This window comes from Octodon degus, unplaced genomic scaffold, assembly GCF_000260255.1.
Source record: "Octodon degus isolate 3935 unplaced genomic scaffold, OctDeg1.0 scaffold00225, whole genome shotgun sequence".
Classification (NCBI taxonomy): domain Eukaryota; kingdom Metazoa; phylum Chordata; class Mammalia; order Rodentia; family Octodontidae; genus Octodon; species Octodon degus.
Window position 1 is genome coordinate 1928308 of NW_004524801.1, and position 22945 is coordinate 1951252.

General features: G+C 49.7%; 2 protein-coding genes across 5 annotated transcripts in view; one reads left to right on the top strand and one right to left on the bottom strand.

The window, feature by feature from the left end:
• Nucleotides 1-22945, top strand: part of Urb1 (URB1 ribosome biogenesis 1 homolog (S. cerevisiae)) — an 82305-nt gene that overhangs the window by 51763 nt on the left and 7597 nt on the right. For 2 of the 4 annotated variants that reach the window (XM_023705583.1, XM_004645358.2), the window contains 9 exons: nt 4189-4349; nt 4854-4965; nt 6404-6510; nt 6987-7130; nt 8618-8727; nt 10351-10548; nt 11569-11810; nt 12316-12900; nt 13684-14386. In XM_023705583.1, coding sequence (XP_023561351.1) covers nt 4189-4349; nt 4854-4965; nt 6404-6510; nt 6987-7130; nt 8618-8727; nt 10351-10548; nt 11569-11810; nt 12316-12900; nt 13684-13874 — 1850 coding nt within the window. In that variant the 3' untranslated portion in view covers nt 13875-14386. Of the gene's footprint in view, nt 1-4188; nt 4350-4853; nt 4966-6403; nt 6511-6986; nt 7131-8617; nt 8728-10350; nt 10549-11568; nt 11811-12315; nt 12901-13683; nt 14387-15571; nt 15575-21001; nt 21035-22945 lie in introns of those variants that run through there. The other 2 variants (XR_002818961.1, XR_002818960.1) reach the window with 2 other exon arrangements.
• The window catches only part of Mrap (melanocortin 2 receptor accessory protein), a 21812-nt gene continuing 16078 nt past the window's right edge, over nt 17212-22945 (bottom strand). The window contains exons 2-3 of the mRNA XM_023705584.1: nt 18575-18674; nt 17212-17657 (exon numbers count right to left, since the gene is read on the bottom strand). Coding sequence (XP_023561352.1) covers nt 17519-17657; nt 18575-18674 — 239 coding nt within the window. The 3' untranslated portion in view covers nt 17212-17518. The remainder of the gene's footprint in view (nt 17658-18574; nt 18675-22945) is intronic.

Consider the following 22945-nt stretch of genomic DNA (forward strand, 5'->3'; position numbering starts at 1 on the left):
CATGGCTTGGAAAATATTTAATAGTAAAATCAGGATATTTTCCACAAACTCTTGCATATTGTGCTTTTTCTTCTTGGTCAGAGGCAGAACCTAGGAAGCTTTTTGCGATGAGAAGTGACTGGTAAATAATTTCCTAAATTAAGGAAGTATATTGTCACTGTTCTCCTTACCTTAGATCTCCCAGCATAGCCTATTTTAAGCTATAAAACTGCTATAAGACAGTTTTTTTTTTGTTTTTTTTTTTTTAATGCAAGGCACAACTGTCCTTATCTTTAAATGTTTTTGTTTTGTTTTGATAGCTCAGCACACTGGTGACACTAAGAATTCAATTGAAGTAGAACATTTCAAAAACCATAGAAGTGGAGAAGAAAGTACAGTAGGTGTATCAAACCCCCCCCCACACACACACACACAAATAGGGTTCCTAGGTATTACTTGTGGCTTTTTGTCCTGAGCTAAAAGCAGAAGCCTGGTACTTCAAACAAATGACACAGTTCTCTGAGAAGCAGCCCATCACTTCAGCAGAAGAGTATGGCCAGTGCGCTAAAATGATTTAAAGGTGACATACAGAAAAGTGCTCAAGTGATGTTGCTTGGGTTGAGTTTAGGGTCCAGCTTCTCAGGGAGCAGAAGAACATGGTTGACGCCCCTCCACCCCTGGGGTGGGCAGTGTTGTTTACTCGAGTTCCTCCTGCATGGCATCATGACCAGTGCTGTCTCTGAGGCCAGCATCCCCCTGCCCTCGCGAGGTGCCCCCATGCCATGTGCAGCAGAAGGCTCCCAGGGAGTCTCTGCTCTGCCCTGGCCCAGGTAGTACTACCCTTCCCGCAGCTCCCAGTAGGCAGGCCATCAGTCTCTGTGTGTGCTGTCCTCAGAGATGCCACACCTCCCTGCTCCACTTCCCACCCTTTGCTTCAAGTGGGCTTCTGTGTTCTTACTCTTACCACTTCCCTGCCTGGAGTCCTTGGCCAAGAAATGGGGCCAGCCTTGGCTGTTAGCAGTGGCAGTGAGAAATGCTTTTTCCACAGCAAATTCTTCTCCCTAGAATAGGGCTGTGACCTCGAGCTTGTAGTTCACATGGCCATAAGGAGCCGGGACAGGAAGGCTCACTTGTTTTCTGAGCCTCCTTGCACGGGCCCTGTGCACTCTTCTCATTCCAGTGAGCCCTGCCTAGCAGCCCCCGTTTCCTGCTGAGAACAGGCTTGAGGATGACTTCTGGGGCCGCAGGAGCGCTGGGCGCTGGGAGAAAACCCACTGCAGCCAAGGCACTTTGATTCCATGCCTTGCCAGTTGCCTGATCAAGCCATTTCAGCCTGAAGGTCTGTCACCAGAAACCGCATTGCTGTGTATGAGGTTCTTAAAACAGAAAGAATGGCATTTATAATGATTTTGAAATAGTCCGTTATATTTTCAGCATACCAAGGGCAGCTCTTTTCCATAAATATTGGAGAGCCAGTACTTCTGTAGAGTAGCAGACATAACACATGAAGTTGAATTTTCCTCATGGACTATAGAAAATTCAGTGGTCTTAGAATGTCCTTGATTACTACAAATACCCTAGCCAGTTGAGTACTGGCTCTATTTAGTCAGTGTAATACTAAGTGGTTAGATGGTTTTCTCTTTAAAATATATTACACTTATATGCATTTGTTATGGGGTGCTACTGTTTATAGCTTGCAGGAGGTTTTTTTTTTTTTTTTTTTTTTTTTGTGGTACCAGGGATTGAACTCAGGACCTTGTGCTTGCCAGGCAAGTGCTTATTCTACTGAGCTATCTCCCGGCCCTATATGCATTTGTTATGTAGATAAGTATGTGTGTCTTAAATACATTTGCTGGGCGTGGTGCCACATGCTTGGAGGCTGAGGCAGGAAGATCCCTGCAAACTCAATGCCAGGCTAGGCTACATACTGAACTCAAGGCCAGCCTGAACTGTACAGTGAGACCCGTCTCAAAAATAAATACATCTCTTTTCCAAAACAGTATAATCATACCAGTAGTTTGATGCTTTTAAAGCTTTTGCATTCTTTTCCCTCAAAAAAAAAAAACTGCTTATAAGAAAATTGAGTTCATAAGTTGATTGTTCTTTTTCAATTCTTCCACTTTTGATCTTTTTTTTTTTTTGGGAACCGGGGATTGAACTCAGGCCCTTGAGCTTGCCAGGGAAGCGCTTATTCCACTGAGCCATCTCCCCGGCCCCTTTTGATCTGTTTTGATATTAAAAATGGACTTCTGGTAAACAACATATTCTTGAAATCTACTTTTTATCTAATATAATCAATCATCTCTGCCTCTTTATCATCTCTGCTGTTTAATTGGAGTATTAAACATTTATATTTAATGTGGTTATAGATAAGCCGCCACTTAATCTTCTGTATTCTTTTTGTCCTTTAGCTACAGTTGTGTGTGTGTGCACGCGCGTGTTTGTTTGGTGATCGTTTTATGGTTTATCGCACACATCTTCCATGTGTCACAGTTTCCCTTCCAGTGAGATGATTTTCCTTTGTGCATAGGGTGGAACTTTACCAAAGTGTAGATCCATCTCTTTCTTCCTGACTTTTGTGCTATTCTTACCATACGTTTTACTTCAGGAACTATAATCCTTACAATATTGATATTTTTACTTCAAATTTTTAAAGAGGTTTGAATATTTCATATTTACCACAGAGCAAGCATTTCTTGTTCTCTGCTTCTTTTTGTATGTGGTGTGATTTCAAAAAAATACAGTGAGTGGGGTTTGTGGTTTTGTTTTGTTTTATTACAGTAAATAATGCATTGCCATTTGTCTCTCAAAATATTTGTCCTTGATTCAAACACACTCATCCCGTGGCCCTCACCACTCTCTGAAGTGGCTCTGAGGTCCTCTTTTTGAGTGTCTTTAGTTGCACTGTCTTGGCTGCCGTGATGTCCTCAGTTGGTTCAAAGCACTTACCTTTTGCAGTCATTTTTCCTTTGGGGGAGAGCCCAGAATCGCACTGTGCCAAAGGTGGATGAGAATACAGTGTTTCACACAATGTTTTCACAAGCTTGCTTTCCATTGGCTACCACTTAGCAGTACCGCTCATTGGATTTATCATACCTCATAAAGATACTTGTGAAAGAGTAGTTAATGGTCTTGTGTCTTCACTGTGCTAAATTTTTAAGAATTTAAGCATTCACCTTGTTTATTTTGATCACACCTTACAGATCAAGATTTCTCCTTAGTATCATTTTCCTTCTGTCTGAAGTACTTCCACTGAGAATCCTCACAGTTCAGCTGGTGTAGGAAAGAGGAAAAAGGAGTTGAACTGCTCCAAATTTTGAGTGAAAACAAGTACTTTAAATTGTGGTTCTAGGCATTGTGGCGCAAGCTTGCAATCCCAGTACTCAGAAGGATCGACATGAGTTTGACGCCAGCCTGAGCTGCATAATCAGTTCAAGGCCAGACTGAACTGTGAAGCAAGACCCTATCTCAAAAAAACAGAACAAACAAACCTTGTGGGAAGTTTGGCTCCTCACTCCCTAAGGTATCAGACCAGTATCTGACCTTCTTGCCCAGTCTTGTTCGGCTCTTGGCACAGTTGGGAACATCTCAGGCTTCTTGAGCGCTAGTGGATGCCAGCCAGCAGGTTCTTTTCCCTGTAGCTTTTGCCCAAGCTTGGTGAGCCATTCTTCTGGGAGATTTTCGTTGTTTGTAGTGTCAGCAAGGGTTGTAGAGTAGATGTAGGTGTATCTTTTTGTGAAATGGGTAGTCATCTCTGCCTGGTGTGAACCGGCTATGTTCCTCAGCTTGCAGTTGGTCTTGAGTTTTCCTCCGTGGTGCTCGTGTGCAGGATTCCCAAGGCAGCCAGCTGGGCAAGGCAGAGGCAGGGCGCCCATTTCTCCACTGATTCCCAGCTGTGTCTCCAAGCTGTGGCTGCTGAGATCTCAGTAGTGTGCCTCCGTGTCACCTCTGTGCTTGACCAGCTTGCTGCCTGTTGGTGAGAAGTAATGAAATAACCCCAAGGCCATAGAAAGTAAAGGAACCGTAATTATTGCCAGGGAGCCTCTGTCCAGCCTCAGTAGCAGTTGGGGCACCCAAAGAGACTTGCTTCCTTGGGTCCAGCACAAGTTGCTGTTGTTAGTAGGATGCAGAGGGAAATTGCATTCTCCAAGTTGTCCAAGAGCCATGCAATCTTTCCATGTGTTTAACAGTGCATTTTACTTCTGCTAGAATTTGTGGTGGATTGTCGAAAATTCTTGGATTCAAATGCTCTGAGCCTTACCATTGCGGCCCTCAGCAGCTACGATCCCCAGATGCGAGCAGCGGCCTACTCTATTCTGGCAGCCTTCTACTCACACCTGGAGGGGGCTCGTTTCCGGGAGCAGTCCCAGGTGAGTAGGAAGGGGGCAGCCCCCTGTGGTGACCCGGCCTGGTGGGGGGAGGTCGAGGAACGAGAGGTGACAGTGCTGCTAGGAGGTGGAGTCCATTCCCCTTGACCAGGTTGCCTTTGACCCTCTGCCCTGGGAAGGGGCAGTGGTTTCCCCTCCCAAACTTCTTGTGGGCACACAGAGGGGTTGGGCTGCTGTTGATCATTTGACCTAAACCCAGCAGTGAAGGTGGGCATATGTAGAGGGGTTAGAGGAATAAGAGTGGATTGGATTCAGGGTACACTGCCAGGCTTCTGTCTGCCATTGGGCACAAGTCTGCCTCCTAAAACAAAAATAAGATGTAAAAATCATCCTGGGGTGGCTGCAAGCTCGGTGTCCTCTACTCTGAGCCTGTCTCTCGTGTCTCTGGGATAGGAGGAGCAGGCACCTTCGGAGCTATGGAGCAGCTGCACTAGGCAAGGTGGTTGCCATTCTGAAAATACTCATTTTTTCCCCTCCCTCCTTTAGCTGCTTTACCTGTTGGATGTCGTCCGGAACGGCATTCGGACTCCGAACCTGAGACTCCCTTTCACTCTGGCCCTCTTCATCGCCAAGGCGGCCCTGCAGATTTTGAGACCAGGTACCCTTAATGTGTAGTCATGGAGAAGAAATTTAAAACTGAGGCTGAGCAGGTCCACTTGTGGAATTCAGCAGCACAGGTGTAACTACAGTGACACACTCCAGCTCACTCACTGCACAGAGTAGGGGAGCCACCACAGCACCCATCAGTAGTGGAGAGCAGGTGAGGGCTCGCTGTGAGGGTCACTCATCTGTGCTTGGAAGGCACAATTAGTGGAGCCCATCCTTAGAGCACCTGGAGTCGGTGTCCTGTGAACCGTGGGTGTCAGAACAGGGCTTCAGCTTGTCACCCTTGATGGGTCAGGGCAGCTCTGCCAAGGCAGTGTGAAGAGGAGGTGCTCAATTATGCAGAGCCTTGCTGTGGGACCTTGGGGTTCTTTAGTCTGTCTTAGTCACATCTCGCCTCCCAGTGAGTGCCCCCCCACACACACACACACTCCAGGCAGGTTTAATCTCATGCGCAAGGTTCCATGGTTAGTTTGTTGTTCTTAGAATTCAAATCTGATTCTCGTCTGCTCCCATATAATTTTTTATTACATGGTTTTTCATGCCTTACAAATTTGGGGACAGGGGAAAATAAGCATTTGCAGATGCCAAAGAAAAAGGCCTGTTACGAGAGATACAGCAAAGACCGTGGCATTTGTGTGTGGCATCTGGGAGTAACTGCCCCCCTCTGCCCTTGTATTGGGTGGGCATTGCGAGCAAGTGATTTTAGGCAGAGCTGCAATGGGAGGAGGCACCTGGCTACCTCTGCCTTCAAGAGCCAAGTCCCCATGTGTAACAGCCTCCCTTTCTGGGACAATTCCTCTCAGCGAGAGGCTGGGCATGGGGAGTGCTGCTGGTGGGGTGTCCACCCTGAGCTGTCCTCCTGCAGCCTTGTCCAGCATTGGACCCATGTGCAGGTCTAGTTGTATCCTACCTCTCATTAACTGCCTGGCCCAGGAATCAAAAGCTGCATAGGCACAGGGATTTATGCCAGGCCCGAAAGTCCTCTTGATAGCCAGTGTCTCAGTTACTCTTCTCTCGTTGCTGGGACAAATACCTGACACTCAAAAGGAAGGAAGGAAAGGTTTATTTAGCTCACAGTTACTGGAGGTTTCAGTCCATACTCAGCTGGCTCCAAGGCAGAGCGGCACATGGCAGAGAGCAACCTTTCATGGTGGCAGCAAAGAGCAGAGAGGAGGGGTGGCAACAACAGTGGCTTTGAACAAAGAGGAAGTCTGTCTCTCTGTTTCTCTTACATTACATCCAGGCTGTCTGCCCCAGGCTGGGTGTAGCACTCACACCCATAATCCCAGCAGCACTCACACCCATAATCCCAGTGGATCATGAGTTAATCACAAACTCTAGAAGTCCACCCCCTGACAGTGTGAGGCTTTGGGGGACAACTAGACACAAACTGTTAACACCCAGTTGGTGTGACTGTCTTGTGTCCTCAGAGGAGCACATGTACTGGAAGATCAGCAAGTTCCTGCTGTCACACGAGTACCTGAACATGGACAAGGTGCCAGGCTTCTACCAGTTCTTCTATAGCTCTGACTTTGAGGTATGCTGCTGGAGTCCCCAGGGTCCCCAAAGGCTCCTGCCCTGAATTACTCAGCCTTGGTTGCCTCTCTGATGATGCATCCAGTGTGCTGCACAGCCGACATGGTTGCACAAGCAGAGCAGAGCAAGAAGGTCGAGGGCAGAGCAGCTCATGCAGGCTGCGCACAGACAGCCTCCCATCTGTGCATTCTTCTTCATCACTTCTCAAAGCTAACGCTCTGCGTGCCAGGGTGCCCTGGTGACTTCCCTCAGTGAATTACTGGGGTAAATATTAAATGTCCCCTGTAGAGCACCAGCTTAGATCAGCTTGCTGTTTCAACTCTACTTGGCCTGTATTCCTGACCTGAGTAGATAGAATCAAAGATGAGATCGAGGGTTTTTAATACTCAGAGGCTTTGGCACCACTGGAAACTTGTGGCCTTTGGAGGCCTGTCAGAAAAGGGCTTCAGTGCACTTACCAGTGCCTTCTGGTTGCAGCACAAGACTGAGCAGGAGTGGGTACTTGGACTCCTACGGCAAGGGATTCGCGACAAGCAGTGCTATGAGCTGTGCGCCAGGCGGGGCGTCTTCCACATTATCCTGTCCTTCTTCAGCAGCCCGCTGTGTGACGAAGTGACACAGGTGAGTGGGTCCTACAAGTCTGCCATGCGCCTGGGCTGGCTGTGACTCCCTCAACCTGGCTTTGAATTGGGAAAAATGAGATCCATTAGTGCCTATCCCATTGCTTGTGTGGTACAGGTTGACTCATTTGTGGAGATGGTGTTAGTACTCTTGAGTACCATTTGTCCCTGGTGAAATGCTTTTCCTGTGGTCCTCATAACTGTGCCTTTGGCAGATAGGAAGGCCCCTTCATTCTGCTCCCACAAGGAGCGGACTAATCAGTCATCATGAGCCCGTGGAGGTGGCCAGGGACTCAGAGCACTTACCCTGCAGACGTGATGCAGGTAATGCCGTGCAGTGGCATCAGAACTCAGAACATGTGGGAGTGCAGCTTCTGCTTCCCTAACTAGTCAGGAATTTGTCTGTCGACTCTGTTCCATAGAGCAGGTGTCCCCAACCTCCCAACCACAGCAGTAAGTGGCCCTGGCCTCTCAGGAACCAGGCCCCTCAGCAGGCGAGTGACGCATCACCTGTATCTGTTTGCTCCCCAGAGCTCACATTTCTGCCTCGGCCCCACCTCCTGTGAGGTTAGCAGAAGCTTTAGTGTCTCACAGGAATGTGAACCCTGCTGTGAACTGCACATATGTGGAATCTGAGTTGTTCTTTCCATATGAAAATCTAATCCCAAAACCATCACCCTCCCTTCTGTGGAAAAATTGTTTTCTATGAAACCAGTCTCTGGTGCCAAAAAGGTTGGGGACCTCTGCCCTAGAATCAAGAGCTGATGTGTTTCTTGACTGTCGCAAGCCTTTGGAAAAAATAAATAAGGTTTGGGGCAGTGGTACATACCCATAATCCCAGCACTCAGGGAGCAGAAGTAGGAGGATCACTGTGAGTTCCAGACCAGCCTGAACTACATAACTGGATTGTCTCAAGCTGCCTTCCCCAAAAAATAAATAGAAAGAAGCTCTCTTATTTTGGTTGATTCTTACCCCAGTCGGTTTTCATTCTGAAATTATTTAAAATATAGAAGCATAGCATTGGGTCAGGAATGCATTTGCATCCATGGGGTTTAAACATGGTAGCTTTTCTTTCATGGCATCAAAGCATTCCGAAGCATCCAATCAACAGTTCAAGGAGTCCCATTATTATGACCCCTTTTCCAGGTGGTGACGTGGACAGCATGGGCTGCCGGCATCTCGCACTGGGCTAGATGTGGGCCTGCGTTCTGAGTGTGTGGTCTCTGTAACGCATCCTTGCTTCTGGATTGGGTCCTGGTGGTCGGCTAGTAGAAGCAGAGGTCCCCAGGCCCTCGATTGCTGAGGAAGACCTTTCTGGCTGTGACTGGTGGGGAAGGGTGTTTTCCTCTACACCCTCCACCACGGCAGACTGAGCAAAGCAGTGTTCATTTGTAGCATTTACCTGTAACCGCAGAATCATGAAATGGTTCCTCTGACCTAGTAAGTTCAGTTGCACCATCAAGGAATATCTTTGTTTTCGATTTTCAGAATTGGATTCTGGAAATCCTACAGAACATAGCCCGGGTTGCAAGATCTGCCTACGAAATCCTGCGAGACTACAGTCTTCTGACGTGGATTCTGCACATCCTGGAGAGCAGGTCAGTATCTTTTGCAGCAGAGACATGTGTCATATGGGAAGAAGGTGGACAGAGATGGGATGCCTGCTACCCGCTTTGGTGTCCATGGCAGTACGCTCTGAAACACAGTGCCCTCTGATGCCCCGGAGGGCCTGGTGTCCAGCTCTGGGTGATGTCCAGATGTCTTTCTCCCCATTGATGTCTTCCTTCTCATTATTTCCTAGGCCTTGGATCAGTACACATCAGCTGCCATTTATAGTGGCAGAGGCTCACCAGGCTTTATACCTGTAGTTTGCTGTCCTCCCCAGAGGTGCAGTGTCATGGCGTCCTGTCATACAGGGCCAGAGTTCCCAGCGTGACAGTGCTCAGCAGTTCACTGCCACCATTGGGTCCAGGAGACAAATCTGTGCTGTAGCTGTAACAAGACATGGCTTCTTCATGGGCCCGGGGAGATGGCTCAGTGGAATAAGTGCTTTCCAGGCAAGCGGAAGGGCCTGAGTTCAATCCAAAATGATAAGTCTTCTGATGCCCTCTTGTACATTTTTAGAGTATTTCCTAAACTTCCTATAAAAGAAAATCCCATTTACATCTTATGTGTCTTTAGACATGACATCAAGACTATTTGAGCTCACTGACCTTATCAGACCCCAAAGCTGCAACTCTTGTTGCGTAGGTCCTGCTTTACCTTGGTCTTAACCATCCAGCAGAAAAGTATAAAAACGAAGTATAGGGGCCAGGGAGATGGCTCAGTGGAATAAGCTCTTCCCTGGCAAGCGCAAGGGCCTGAGTTCAATCCCTGGTAATGCAAAAAAAAAAAGTATAAAAAGTAAAGCCATGCTGTTCTGTTGAGCTGTAGGGGACTCAGGTCAACAATTTCTGACATTGCCATTGAAACAGAAGACCCAGAACTATTATGGACCTCTGAACTCTTTGAGAATATTTTGCTGAGTTTACACACCTATAATATTTAAATGATGGAACTTAACAAAAAAAGGGGATACAGATAAAAGTCCATTTGGTATCTGTGTATTCAAAGTGGTTAGGATAGATATATAGTTATATTCTCTTAATGAATAGAGGGATTTGTTCTAATAGTGTTTGTAAATAGGATATAATGTCTGCATCTTGTACAGCAATTAACCACTAGGAAGAATGTATGCAATGTGTTAATTACTGAGACTGTCCTACCAATTTGGTTTGGAAAAAAAAAAAAAAAAGACTACTTGAGGTTTTTAAATTGCATAAATGCCTGGTTATCTGTTCCCCCTAATAACCTTATGTTTTAGAATCATAGCCAGGACAGCTCTCTCAAGTGTCCCACAGTGGGCCGAAGAGATAGCTCAGTAGAAGGGCCTGAGTTCAATCCCTAGTTCTGCCCCCCAAAAAAGACTTGATACACGTCAAGTGTCCCACAGTGACACCGGAGCTTCTGGGGGTCTCGGGGTAGTGCTGTGGCTCATAGAGTGCCTCCTCCTGTGTTGAAGCTGTGCCACTTTCACTTAGAGGATGTGCCTTTGGGGGTCATGAGTGATGGGACTATTGGGACTGCTGAACCACCACTTGGTCCTGTCGCCAGCACTGTGTCCCCACTGAACCCTGAGACTGGTTTCCTGGCAGAGTACAGACTGTTGTGTTTGCTTTCAGGTTTCTGGAGACCCAGCTGCTGGCTAATGTGATCTCCTTGCTGCACACACTGTGGGTGACTAACCTAGGGGACAAAGGCGTGGAGGGGGAGAGCCAGCCCCCCCGCCAGCCTGGCTCCCAGGAGCCCCGCAAGCTGCTTGCCCTGCACCTGGTCAACGAGTTCCTTTATGTCCTCCTCGCTCTCGTGAAGCACCTGAGGTGAGCCTGCCCTGTTGGCAGCCCTGCTTTGCCTGTTGGAGGTGCTGTGGCCAGTGCTGCTTACTGTAAATAGTAATACATAATATATAATACACCGGGACACACCAGGTCTCAGTCATGACTCTGCAGGCCTGGCACGAGTGCAGCTGGAGCCAGAGCAGCTGTGGGGGGTGTTAGGACGTCTTACACTCTTTCCTCTTCATTTCACCTTTGGAAGGCCTCTCATCTAGGCCCTAAGAACTGAACACACTTAAAGTGCACCGCAGGGGGGTCCTTGTTAGCCGGCAGAGCATCTGCCTTGATTCAGATGAGTCCAGTGAAGTCTCACCAAAGAGCACCCTGCATATGATTTTCACTGCGCCACGGTGTTCCCCAGCAGTCCTCACTGCCTCTCTCTGGACTTTCCAGCCTGTTTCTGTGTTTTCATCTGATCCCTTGGACTCAGATTCTTGGTTGAGTCCAGAGAGCTAAGTTCACCTTGGACCTGCACTTCATGCACACCCTTATGAACTGACGCTTGCTGACAGACCAGGGGATCAAATTAAGTTGCTGTAGACAGTCATGCTTCTGGTGTTGGGGTTGCTAGATCTGAGAACTGACTGTTCTTCTCACATTTTGTGGGGCAGCTGAGTTTTAAGTTTCATGGGGGGTTCCGAGATACCCGCTTCCTCCCAGCACCCATCAGTGAGAAGGCTCTGGCCGAGGGACGGTGCTCAGCCTGTGCACTCCAGTGTCTGTTTCTGAACTGGAGAGGGGCGGTGGTCCCAGGGTGCAGTTCTGTGCGTCCCCTGCCCCTGCCCTGCATGCTTTCTGCTGAGCTCCAGGGGGCAAGCCAGACTCCAGGTCTCCCCCTCTCCTTCCCCAAGACAGCTCACTTTTTCTGTGTCTGTGTACCATGGCTGTACCAGGTGCCTTGTTGAAAAGCAAAAGTGGTGCCTGGGTGGCCTGTGTGCATAATGTCACAGGACTGCCGGGGCAGGGGCAGCTATTGCTCAGTCTATAACACTGACTTCCAAATAGGCCCACCTTGGCGTCTGCCCAGCTAAGCAGCTTCTTTGAGACTCTGGACTCTGTGCTGAGGTACCGGGCCAGCGTCCTGCAAGCCTTCAAGGACATGGGCCGATTCACTGTGAACGAGACGATGCTCTCCACAAAAGATGTCCTGCTCCTCTTGCACAAGTGGAGCCTCATCGAAAGAGACATGATGCTCCAGGCGAAGCTGAGAGCAACTGTGGAGAAGTGCCAAGTCAGGGACCTGATGAGTGAGTGCCCCAGGCAGCCACTGTCCCTGTCCCAGCCCCAAAGCCTCAGGGCTTCGAGCCCCAGACAGGCAGTGGAGCCTTTCAGTTGCCAGCTTTGTCCCCTACTATAGAGTCAAAAGAACAGACAGGAGCTAGACCTCCTGGACTCAAGCTCTGGCACTGCCGCCTATAGGTTTCTGATTCTTCTCCTTTCCTCCCCTCCCTTCTGTTCCCTTTTCGTTGCCCGGGCTGCTCTTGAGCTGCTGGGCTTAAGCAGTCCCCCTGCCTCTGCCTTTTGAGCAACCAGGACCTCAGGTGCACACCATACCTTGTTTTCCTTCTGTACTATGAGGTGACTGTAGTACCCAGTGATGGTGGACTTTGTGTCCGTGTCATGTGCATCCGGTCCTATCAGCAGGAGCAGGGACCAAGGCTCTGGACCTAGGAGCTGCCTCTGCCTCTTCTAAGCAGGGTCTGTATGGGCAGGAGGACAGCAGCCTCACCACCCCTTCCTCTGTGTTAATAGAAATGCTCAAGGATAAGACCAGGCCTGTTGTGCCAGCCCGAGCCAGGGGCCCACGTGGCCGGAAGAGGAGGCCTGGGGAGGCTGAAGAGGCAGTCCAGCCTGAACTGGCGGCATCCAGGATGTGCAAGGCCCTGCTGAGGTCCATCCTGACCCACTGGGCACCAGTGGTCCCTGGTTCTAAACCCTCCCAGGACCAGGCCACTCAGGATAGCAAGGCCACAGGCCCTGTGCATGCTGCCACCTCCCTGGTGGCCAGCTGGGTGCTGTGCTCTGTGGCCGAGAGCCCGCTCAGCAGAGCAGAAGCAGCAGGACTCCTGGGCTGGCTCAAGAGCCATATTTTGCCACACCCAGTGGTGGTGGCCGACCTTGTTGGTGACGGAGCAGTGAGGAGGAGCCTGTTTCAGCTGTATAGCCGCCTTTGTGGTGCAGAGGGGCTGGAGGGGCCCATGCAGGATGTGGCCATTCTGTTCAACATGGTCATGCTGCAGCTGCTGGGGGCCCAAGGCCATGGGGGGAGCCCCTTCCACCTGGCAGTGGAGGCCCTGTGTGCATCCTGTGTGCAAGAGGAAAATGGCACCATGAGAGGTAATGCTGGTGGTTCTCTGGCTGCAGGCTGGGGAGGTATGGGAAGGGCCCAGGGCTAGGGGCAGGTTCTGTTTCTGCAGCAAGCCAGGCCTCTGCCAGCCCCCTCCTCAGCTTGGTTCCTGAAATACTCAGGTGACCCCTCAAGTATTTAGGTGACCCCTCACATGATTGTGCCATTTGAAACAAAGCAAAAGGAGAATCTTTGCCGTAGCTTTCAGGTGAAAACTTGGTCTCCTGTGAGAAAGGTATCCTCTCAGCCCATGTCCCTCCTAGAGACACTCCCACCCTACAGCGCGGAGGGTTTGGAACATTCCCTAGCCAGGTGTGGGACGTGCACAAGGGTGTGCTGAGCACAGACACCTGCACGGTTGGTGCAGGTGCATGGTTGGCGTTGTGCGGGCGCCCTCGGGTCTGACTGCACAGGTGAGCAGGGCAGTGCCTGGCGCAGGCTCTGCCGGCTGCCTCCTTCGGGGTGGCAGTCCCTTCACCGAGGAGCACAGAGCTCCTGTACCATGGGAGGATCCCAGAAGGGCAGCTCAGCCTTCAGTGCCACCCTGACAAGGCACTCAGACCCTGGCAACGATAGCCTTGTCATGACTTCTTGTAAGATCCACACCCGTAAGTCCATAAAGGTGCATTTTAGAATGAACATGACCTTAAGCTGAGGCAGTCCAGTTTTAGGCATGTGCCCCGCTGGAGTTGGCAGGCTGTGGTGCAGAACAGAGAGGCTTAGGAAGGCTGCCGGGCGGATGCTATCTGACGGCCTTCGTGTGCTCTTTCTAGCCTCCGCAGCATTCCTGGTGTCTCTGTACATTAAGGACATCTGGCTGGGGGCCCAGCAGCCAGACACACTCCTAGCGCACATCCAAATGGTCTGCAAGGCTGCCGAGGACACGCCGGATGGGGAAGAGGAGGCCATTGTTGTGCTCTGCAGGGACATCGCTGCCTCGGCCTCAGATGCTTTCTCCTGCTAACCGCTCCTGTTTGGTGGAGTCTTGTTTCCAGGGAAGGCATGAGATGACAGGTTCTGGATGTTGGCTCTGTTTCCCAACCAGAAGAGCCACAGAACTTTTATTTAACCAGTAAATAATGGTGTGCAAGTGGACGCCTGCAAGTGAGAAGGGCTGTGGGGCCGGCACGGTGCCAGGCTGCGCACCTCCTGCAGTCCGTGCTTGCAAACGTCAGGTCCAGTGCTGCGTGCAGCTAATCAGTGAGTGTCAGACTAGAACATCAGCAAAGACTGTCAGAGCTCGTGGTGAATACAAAGAGATGCATTTAAAGTTTTTCCTCTGTAGGAAGTTGGAACAAAATTTTGTATGACTGAATGAATGAGTGCCTGCCAGTGTTGCACCAATGTTGTATATTTTATTAAATCAAAGGGTGTCACACTAAATCCTTAAACTATAAAGTGGTTTGATCTCTACCTTGGGAAAGCAGCCTGTATTTTTTATAATTGTGTCCCAAAGGGGATTTTGAATTTTATAATCTCTCAATAATAAATGTCTATTTTTGTAAGGTTTTGTATTTTGCTTTCATTGATCTTAGGGCTGCTGTTATTCCAGAGACCTATATTTTATAGGTCAGAAACTGACTTTTGAGGTTCATGTATTCATGGCTATTGTAGCTGACAAAAAGTCTGAAATTTCATGGATTTCTTGGAAACCCCTGACCTGGTTCTTTGAGGCCCTTCTGCATACCCTGTGTCCTTGGGGTGACTCAGGTGCTTGGGGGTGGCTATTTACCTTGTCTGGTGTAACATACGCAGAATCATTTATCTTAAATTACCTAAGATGTTAACGGAGCCCAGAGTGACACTTCTTTGTGTGTACTCCTCTGCTGCACACAGCACTTGTTTTAAGAGGGAGGATCTCCAAGGCTCTTATGGGGGAAGTGGCCTGAGCTGTGCTGAGGCTCGGCCCAGCCAGTTGTGACAAGGCCAAGGCCACTCTGTGACCTTTTGTAGTGCCTATTAAACTCAAACTGGGACCTTGAAAAAAATAAGTAAATAAATAAATTATTTTAAGAAATTAAGGGGCTGGTGAGATGGCTCAGTGGTCTAAAGCACCTACTTGGAAAAAGCTTGGCAAAGCGCAGGGACCACGGTTCAATCCCCCAGCACCACATGCCAGCCAGCCCCACCCCCTGGTGGGCTGAGCTGGCCACACACACACACACACACACACACACACACACGTTAAAAAAATAAAAAATTTAAAAAAAAAAATTAAAAGGGTCATTTATCTCCAAACCCTTCCTCCATGACACTACTTTGACATTCTAAGTTGAAATTCTGTTTAAATTCAAGTTGGAAGAGCTGGGGAGATAGTTCAATAGAATAAGCATTTGCCTGGCAAGCGCAGGGTCCTGAGTTCAATCCCCAGTACTGGAAAAAAAAAAAAATTTCAAGTTGGACTCATCTAAGGACTGTTACAGCAAAGACCACTTTTTCTTTCTCTTCTCTTTGCAGTTCCTTTCCTTATTATTTGTTTGTTTTAAGACAGAGTCTGACCCTGTAGCTCAGGCTGGCCTGAACTATTCCTGCCTCAGCCTCCTGAGTGCTGGGAATACAGGCATGTGCCACTACACCCAGCCCACTTTTATCTTTCTTTTTGCCTTTCTGTTGTATGTTGGGATTTCCTTGTTTGCAGGCCTCTCCAAGTAGCATGTGCAGAGGGTCTTGGCTGGCAGGGCCAGGGCTGGGGCCTGTTTCTGGCCTGGGCCACTGGCAGAAGGAAAGGAACCATGGACAGGGAGAGTTGCCATGCCCCTCACGAGCTCCAGGCCTCAGCGTCTCCTAGATTCGTAGGTCCAGGGACTGGGTGGCATTTGACGTCCCTGCTGGGCCGAGGCAGCTTCACACTCAGCACACGGGGGACACCTGCTCTCCTGTCACAAGCCTTGGGGAAGGACTGTCCTGCTCACAGCTGTCCTCCTACTGCCCTGGAGCCACCTCCTCAGCTTGTCACTTCCTTTTCCCTCTGAAGAAAGTTGTCCTGGAGCAGATTTCCACAGCTAAGGTGAGAAGCAAAAAGTGAAAAGATGCAAAGATGCGGCCCTAGGCAGCAACAGGACCTCAGAGTTGAGGACAGTTTTAGCAAGTTGCCCCTCTTCTGCATCTCGAGCCCACCAGTCCGGCTGTCCCTGTCTTCCAAGCCCACTGCCCGTGTGCTGAGCCCTGCCTGCCCCCCCTGTGGAACCATCCATCCCCAGGTGGCAGGAGCTCTTGCCCTGTGCAGAACAGATCTACACAGACCTCTCCATGATGTAACATGCAAAGCACTCCATTTTAAATACAGTCACTACTCCAGAGCCTAGATCCCCTTCCAGATTCAAAATATTCAGAAAGAAAAACATGGCTGGGGCTGGGGAGATGGCTCGGCCATCTAAGCGCCTCTGCTGCACATAGCACTTGTTTTAAGAGGGAGGATCTCCAAGTCTCTTACGGGGGGGAGTGGCCTGAGCTGTGCCGAGGCCTGGCAAGTGCAGAGGCTTTGTTTCCTTTACCGCATGCTGCGTTGGCCCTGGAAGCCTGGCTGTCCTAAAACGGCTTGGTGGTGCACGCCTGTAGTCCCAGCGCTGGGGAGGCTAAGACAGGAGGATCACTATGAGTCCGAGCTGCATAGGGAGACCTTGTACCCGATAAATAAGTAAAAGATTTAAAAACCAAACAAACCCTGGCTGGCATGGACATCCTTGTTATTCCCTCTACAGCACAGCATGATGGTTACTTGCCTGACATTTACCCTGTATTTGGGGTTATTCTAAGAATCTGAAGATGATGTGAAGTCTGCCAGAAGGTGTGTTGGTTGTATGCAAATACTCTGCCACTGTGTGGGGGACGGGGGTGGGAACTGGGTCCATGTGAAGCTGTCCCCCTTTCCAGCCCAGGGCCCTTGCTTAGCAGAGAATGAGACCCTTCAGGGCTTTATGTGATCTCCTATCACATAAAGTGGCACCCTGAGCGAGTCGCAGCCTGCCAGCCCCAAGCATTTTTCCTGCCTACCACAGCACCCGAGGCCGACCCATTCCCAGGTGCAGGTGTCACCTGGCCGGCCCAGCTGCACTGCCACCACGGGAGTGTCTGTGTCCCCAAGAGCTCTGAAGGCTACGTGCTGGAAGAGCTGTGATTTCAGTCCCTGGACTACGGTGCAGACAACGCCTGTCCATGAGCCTCAGGAATCAGCAGAGGACCTGCACACTTTGCCAGCGTCCTGAAGGTGCAGCAGATCCCTGGACACTCCTCCAGGAGAAACTACCAGAGCGAGTATTAGGGAGCACACTTCTATTTTATTTCACATAGGCAGACACTTTATTTTCCTACTCATCCCAAGGCAGGCAGAAGCGGCGAGCAGGCTGAGTAAGCTACATAGGAAGGCCAGGAAGCTGTCCCTCTGTAAGCCTTTGGCCCATGTGAGTGATGCTCGCACGTCCTTGTACTGTCCTCTGACATGGGGCCATCGGTGACATGCATCTACACTGCTTGCTGTCACTGGTTCCCACGGCCGTGGCTGGTGTTCAGCATCAGTCCTCCAGGGCAGTCTCCAGCACTTGGGCATCATGCTTGCTCACCTGGGGCTGTCCCAGAGGAGAGCTGGGGCTTTGAGGCAGAGGGTACCTACTAGAGCCACTGGTCTGCGTCTGTGCCACCCGATGGACCCTCTGCAATCCCTTCTGCAGTCCCCTCCGAGGCCCTCCGGAGGCAGAACGGAAGGCTGAGGCAAGGACTCCGCCGGCACTCTGGGTGCTGCGGGCCGTTCCTGTGGATGACGCAGGGGGAAGTGGTGTCAGAGCGCCTTCCTGTCACCTCCCCTACAAATACATGTGCACACACACATGCCCACACCCTGGATGCAGTGGCTGTTTGGAAGGGTCAAAGGCAGCTCAGGAGCCGGGCCTCAGGCCTTTCCCTCGGGATCTGTCCTGCTCAGGACTGCTGGGCCTGGTCTTCCATCCTGCCATGTGTCACCACATGTGTCTCTCACATGTGTACCCTAAGCTTACTGGTGTCTGAGCTAAGAAATCCATCCTCCCTAACTTCTGCCTGGAGCTGCCTGGTATCAGGCTGGCCACCACTCCACCAGGTGCTGTGGCCCCAGAACTTTTTAAATGTGTATTCTTTGAGAAAGGGTTTTTCTAGGTCTCTAACTTAGTAGGCTCAATCTTAAGTCCTCCTGCCTCAGCCTCCCAGAGTGCAGGTGTTATCATGTACCACCACACCCAGTCTAGAACCCTTTATCATCCCCCAAAGACACCCACTAGCAAGCCCTTCCCTTCTCCTCCCCGCAGCCCTAAATGGCCATAGTCCTGCTTCCTGTCTGCAGGCACTTCCCATCGCTGGGGTCATCCGGTATGGACATCTGTGCCTGGCTTCTCAGGGCGCCATTGCTGAAGCTGTTAGGTGCTGTTTGGCAACAGGGAAGTGTCCTGAGGTGGGTCACTAGGTGAGCCTCTCCTGCACAAGTGTCATCGTGCATACTCACAGACAAGTGGCTAGGAGATAGGATGGTAGGGAGCCAACATCAGATGTGCAGCAGTGACGCATGACTGCGTGCCTGTCCTAGCATGAGTCACTTCTTTCTTCCTTTTTCGTGGCTGAATACCATCCCATGGCGTGGCTGCTCTGTGCTACTACCTGCCCTTGATTGCCTGAGCTCCCGACCCTCTTCCTACTTACCTCATCTGCCAGGAGCCTGACCAGGACATGCAGAGCAGAATGAGGAACAGGAGAATCACAAAAGCAGCCAGGCTCACCCAGAAGGCAATCACAATGGCGTCTGTGGGAGCAAGGGCGATGGCTGTGTTGGCTCGGTGTGGACTGGGCCCGCAGGAGGGCTGGGAGGAGCCCCAGGGCCTGCTGCGCCGGGGCCCCAGGCAAGGTCCTTCCTCCTGGCCTTCCCTCTGTGATGGGCCCCAGGCAGAAGGTAAGCACAGCCCTGGGAAGTCCGGGGAGGAAGGGAGAGGCTGTTTCTAGGGCACAGGTGCAGGCTGGGGCCCACGTTGTCCACGGAGGGAGTGCGGCGAGTGTGTGCCGAGCCTGCAGATCTGCGGCCCCCCAGGAGAGCAGCTGTGAAGCCTGTTTCCTCTCCTCTTTTTGTAGCTTGAGGCCAAGGGAAACCTGGAAACTCACTCAGCCTCCTGGGGACTGCCCTTCTCCGGGTGTCTGGTCAGGAACTTTAGACAGGTTCTTGCTTGTTATCTCCGGCCATATCAGGGATGAAGCGCTTCATGAAAACCTGCAGGTGTTCTAGCTCAGAACATTTGGGTGACCTTAGGATGTGACGCCCAAACTGAGCCTGGCGTGGGGGTGCGCACCCATAATCCTACACAAGCGGCTGCGGCTGGAGGACCACTACTAGTTTGAAGCCAGCCTGAAGTATATAGCAAGACCCTGCCTCAAAGAACAAAAACAAACAAACAAACAAAAAACTCCACCAAAAACCAGGATATGATAAAAGCTGTACTTCCCAAAGGAACTCTGAGCACCCGATGCTTATGCTGGACACTTGGCATGTTCATGCCAGGAAAGTGAAGACCACAAGCCCCAGGTGTGAGCTGCCTCTTCTCTCCCTTCTGTCTAAGCTAAGAGACTAAGCCATTAAGGGGGACCTCTGGGAAGTGGGAAATGTGGTCCTATGGCGTGTCCCATGCTCATGAACTTTATGAAAAGCCCCCCTAACTCTCTCAGCATTTCTTGCCTGCTCATTGTAAATTTTTCCACGTGCCCAGAATCATGATTTGTTTCATAACTTTCTAGCGTGCACATGCTGGGGCCAGGGATGTTGCTCAGTGGCACCAGTGCCTGCCTCACAAGCTCAAGGTCCTGAGTTCAATTCCTGGTACAAAAAAAAAAAAAAAAAAAAAAAAAAAGAGTGTGTGTACTTTCTGAAAAACTGACATGGGACCTTATCTGTAAGTATATATTAAATTTCTTCTTCCTTCTCCTTCTCCTCCTCCTCCTCTTCCTCCTCCTCCTCCTCCTTCTTCTTTCTTCTTCTTTTATTCTTTTCTTCTTTTCTTCTTCTTTTGTGGTACTAGGGATTGAACTCAGGACCCTGCGCTTGCTTGCCAGGCAAGTGCTTATTCTATTGAGCTATCTCCCCAGCCCTAGATTTCTTCTTTTAGCATTTTATTTATTAGTACACATTATAGTACACCATGCTTATCTTCCTGGGGGGAGTTGGCACACATACTTAACCATCTTAATTCTTTTTACCCCCCCCCCCGTATTTTAGGTTTCTGCAGATGCTAATGTTCTTCTAGTCTTTGTAAAATTAATGCAGGGCCAGGTGTGTTGGTGCAGGCCTATAATCTTAGCACTCTGGGAGGCTGAGGCAGGAGGATCATTAGTTTGAGCCCAGCCTAAATATTGTAGCAACACTGTCTCAACATTTAAAAAAAGAAACATCAGGCATATAGCTTCATGCAAAGGCCCTGGATTCAATCCCAGTGCTGAAGGGGGTGGGGAGGGAAGGCAGGATTTAAGGTCATTAACATGGATAAAATTCTCCCAGGGACTCAGAAAACAGCTTGGAATCCTTGGCAGTTGAGAGCCCTGCCCCACCTGGCAGGAGAGCCCTTGCCACCTCCCCAGGTTCCCAGCAGGAAATGACAGACATCTCGCATTTGACAGCATCTTCAGATCAGTGGGATTTAAATGTCCTCAGGCTGAGAAGATAATTGGTGTCTTTGGTTACTCATCTGCCTTTCTCGCTGGCTTCTGTCCTGTTCTTTGGAAGGAGGCAGCCAGGGAAATGTGGCTCCTTTCCTCACTGCTCTTGGAGAGCATTTTGTTCCGAGGGTAAGAACTGTCTCTGCCAGGACTAGGGATGTCTGAGCATCCCATGAGGACTGGCAGGCCCAGGTGGGTGGACAGTGAAACTGCCCATTAGGGAGGTCTGCTCCCTCCCGCCCTCCCTTCCTGGTCCTTTTTTCCTGTCCCCCAGCCCATCCCTCTCTCCTTCCCTCCCTTCACCCTTCATCTCTCCCTTTTTTCTTTTTTCACTCCCTCCTTCCCTCTCCTCCTTCCCTCCTCCCTTTCTTCTTACCCCTTCCCTCTCTATACTGGCAGAAATGAGGAGAATTGGACATCAAGAACAGGAAGAGGGCCGGGAAGATGGCTCAGTGGAATAAGCGCTTCCCTGGCAAGTACAAGGGCCTGAGTTCAATCCCTGGTTCCACAAAAAAAAAAAAAAAACAGGGAGACAGGAATGTTCCCAGGACTCAGCTGGGCTTCTCCTTGCCTTGAGGGATCTCTCCTAACCTGGAGCTCACAGATTACCCCAGAGCATTGCCTACTCACAGCAGGTGGCTACTCTGATGAGTGCTGATCTGCTAAATCCCCACTGGTGCATGCTTCCAACTCTGCTAACATCTGAGTCCCCAAGTCCCAGGAGAGGTCAAGTTCAAGATGTTTCCCTTGCTGGGCGGGGCACTGTGGCTCACGCCTGTTATCCCAGCATTCCCAGAGCTGAGGCAGGAGGAGTGCAAGTTTGAGCCCAACCTGGGCTACTTAGTGAGTTCAATACTGTATTAGAACTACAGATTAGACTCCATCTCACTGACAACAAAGAAGCCAGGGAGATAGCTCAGTAGCATAAGTGCCTGCCTGGGGAGCTCAAGGTCCTGAGTTCAATCCCTGTAAAAGAAAAAGAAGGAGGAGGAGGAGACCTATCAATGACATCAAATAATTTTTCACGTATGTGGGAATAACAATGTGATGAAAGCCTGAACTTCGGAGACAGATGTTCTGAGTTCAAGTTCTGATTCCTGGCTACGTGATCTTGGGAGACAGCAATGAAATAATGTGTATGTATGCACACGGCACGGTTTCTTGTTCAGTGATTATAGAATGATTTACAAATGGAACTACAGTTACTGCTTTTGCTAAGAGGGTTTGTGGCAAGTGGGGCATTGTTGTATCCTGAATGTTCACCAACATTCAGACTTTTGTAGTGTTCTTTCCTAAGCCAGTAAAGAAACTCCCTTGCTGAACTTAAACATCCAAATGAAGGTGACCTTCGAACTAATAGTCCTGTCCACCATCGCGACATATTTTCCTAACATTTATGTACTGATCAAATATACTCAGGTGTCCTCTTGAAATTGCCTTTGAGGACAAGTCTGTAAATTGCAAATTCAACACACAATTTTGCTCTGCTATGAGATCATACTTCATTTCTGACACCTACATGACATCCATCAGCTTAATCACACATTCCATTCAGCTAATTTGCTTCTGGGTATACCTAAACTATTTCAAGAAGAAAGTCCACCCAGAGAAAGGCTACAGAATGTACCACGACAGACGCTCAATACAATCTTCTGTGGTTACAAGTCCATTCCAGGAAGTTTTTGAGTAATAACAAAATCATCAAAGGATAGCACCTACTCCTAAGGCTACTCTGACACAAATTTATTCAGAGGTAAACATCCTGGTACTTTTGTTTAAAAATCACATTCATAGCCCAGCGTGCTGGCGCATGCTTGTAATCCCAGCGCTCTGAAGGTAGAGGCAGGAAATGTGAGCCCAGGCAGCAATTTAGTGATTTAGCAAAACTGCGTCAAAATGAAGACTCTTCTTATTTCCCAACTATCTGTCTTCCTTTTTGTTCTGTACCCTTTGGGCTTCTCACACACACAAAAGCAATGTGGTATTTAAACACGCGTTCCTGATTTATTTCACTTAACATTATGGTCTTGAGATGCATCCATGTACCTAAAAAGTCTTAAGTTGTCCTTTATGGCAGAGTAGTACTCCACTGAATTTGTTCCCATGGGAAGAGAAGGGGAGGAGACAGGGAAGGAGAGGAAAGGATTTTTAAAGAAGAGAATGTAAGGGGGAGAAGGAAACAAAGATTTTGTAAATAAGGAGGGTGAGAAGGGTTGAAGAGGTGGAAGAGGAATGAGGCGGGGAAGAATTAAGATAAACTATATTGGGCTGGCCAGATAGTTCAGTGGACTAAAGTGTCAGTTTAGGCAGAGCATAGCAGCCAGGGTTCAATCCCTGGCATGCTGTTCCAGCCCTGCCCCCAAAGGGCACTGAGAC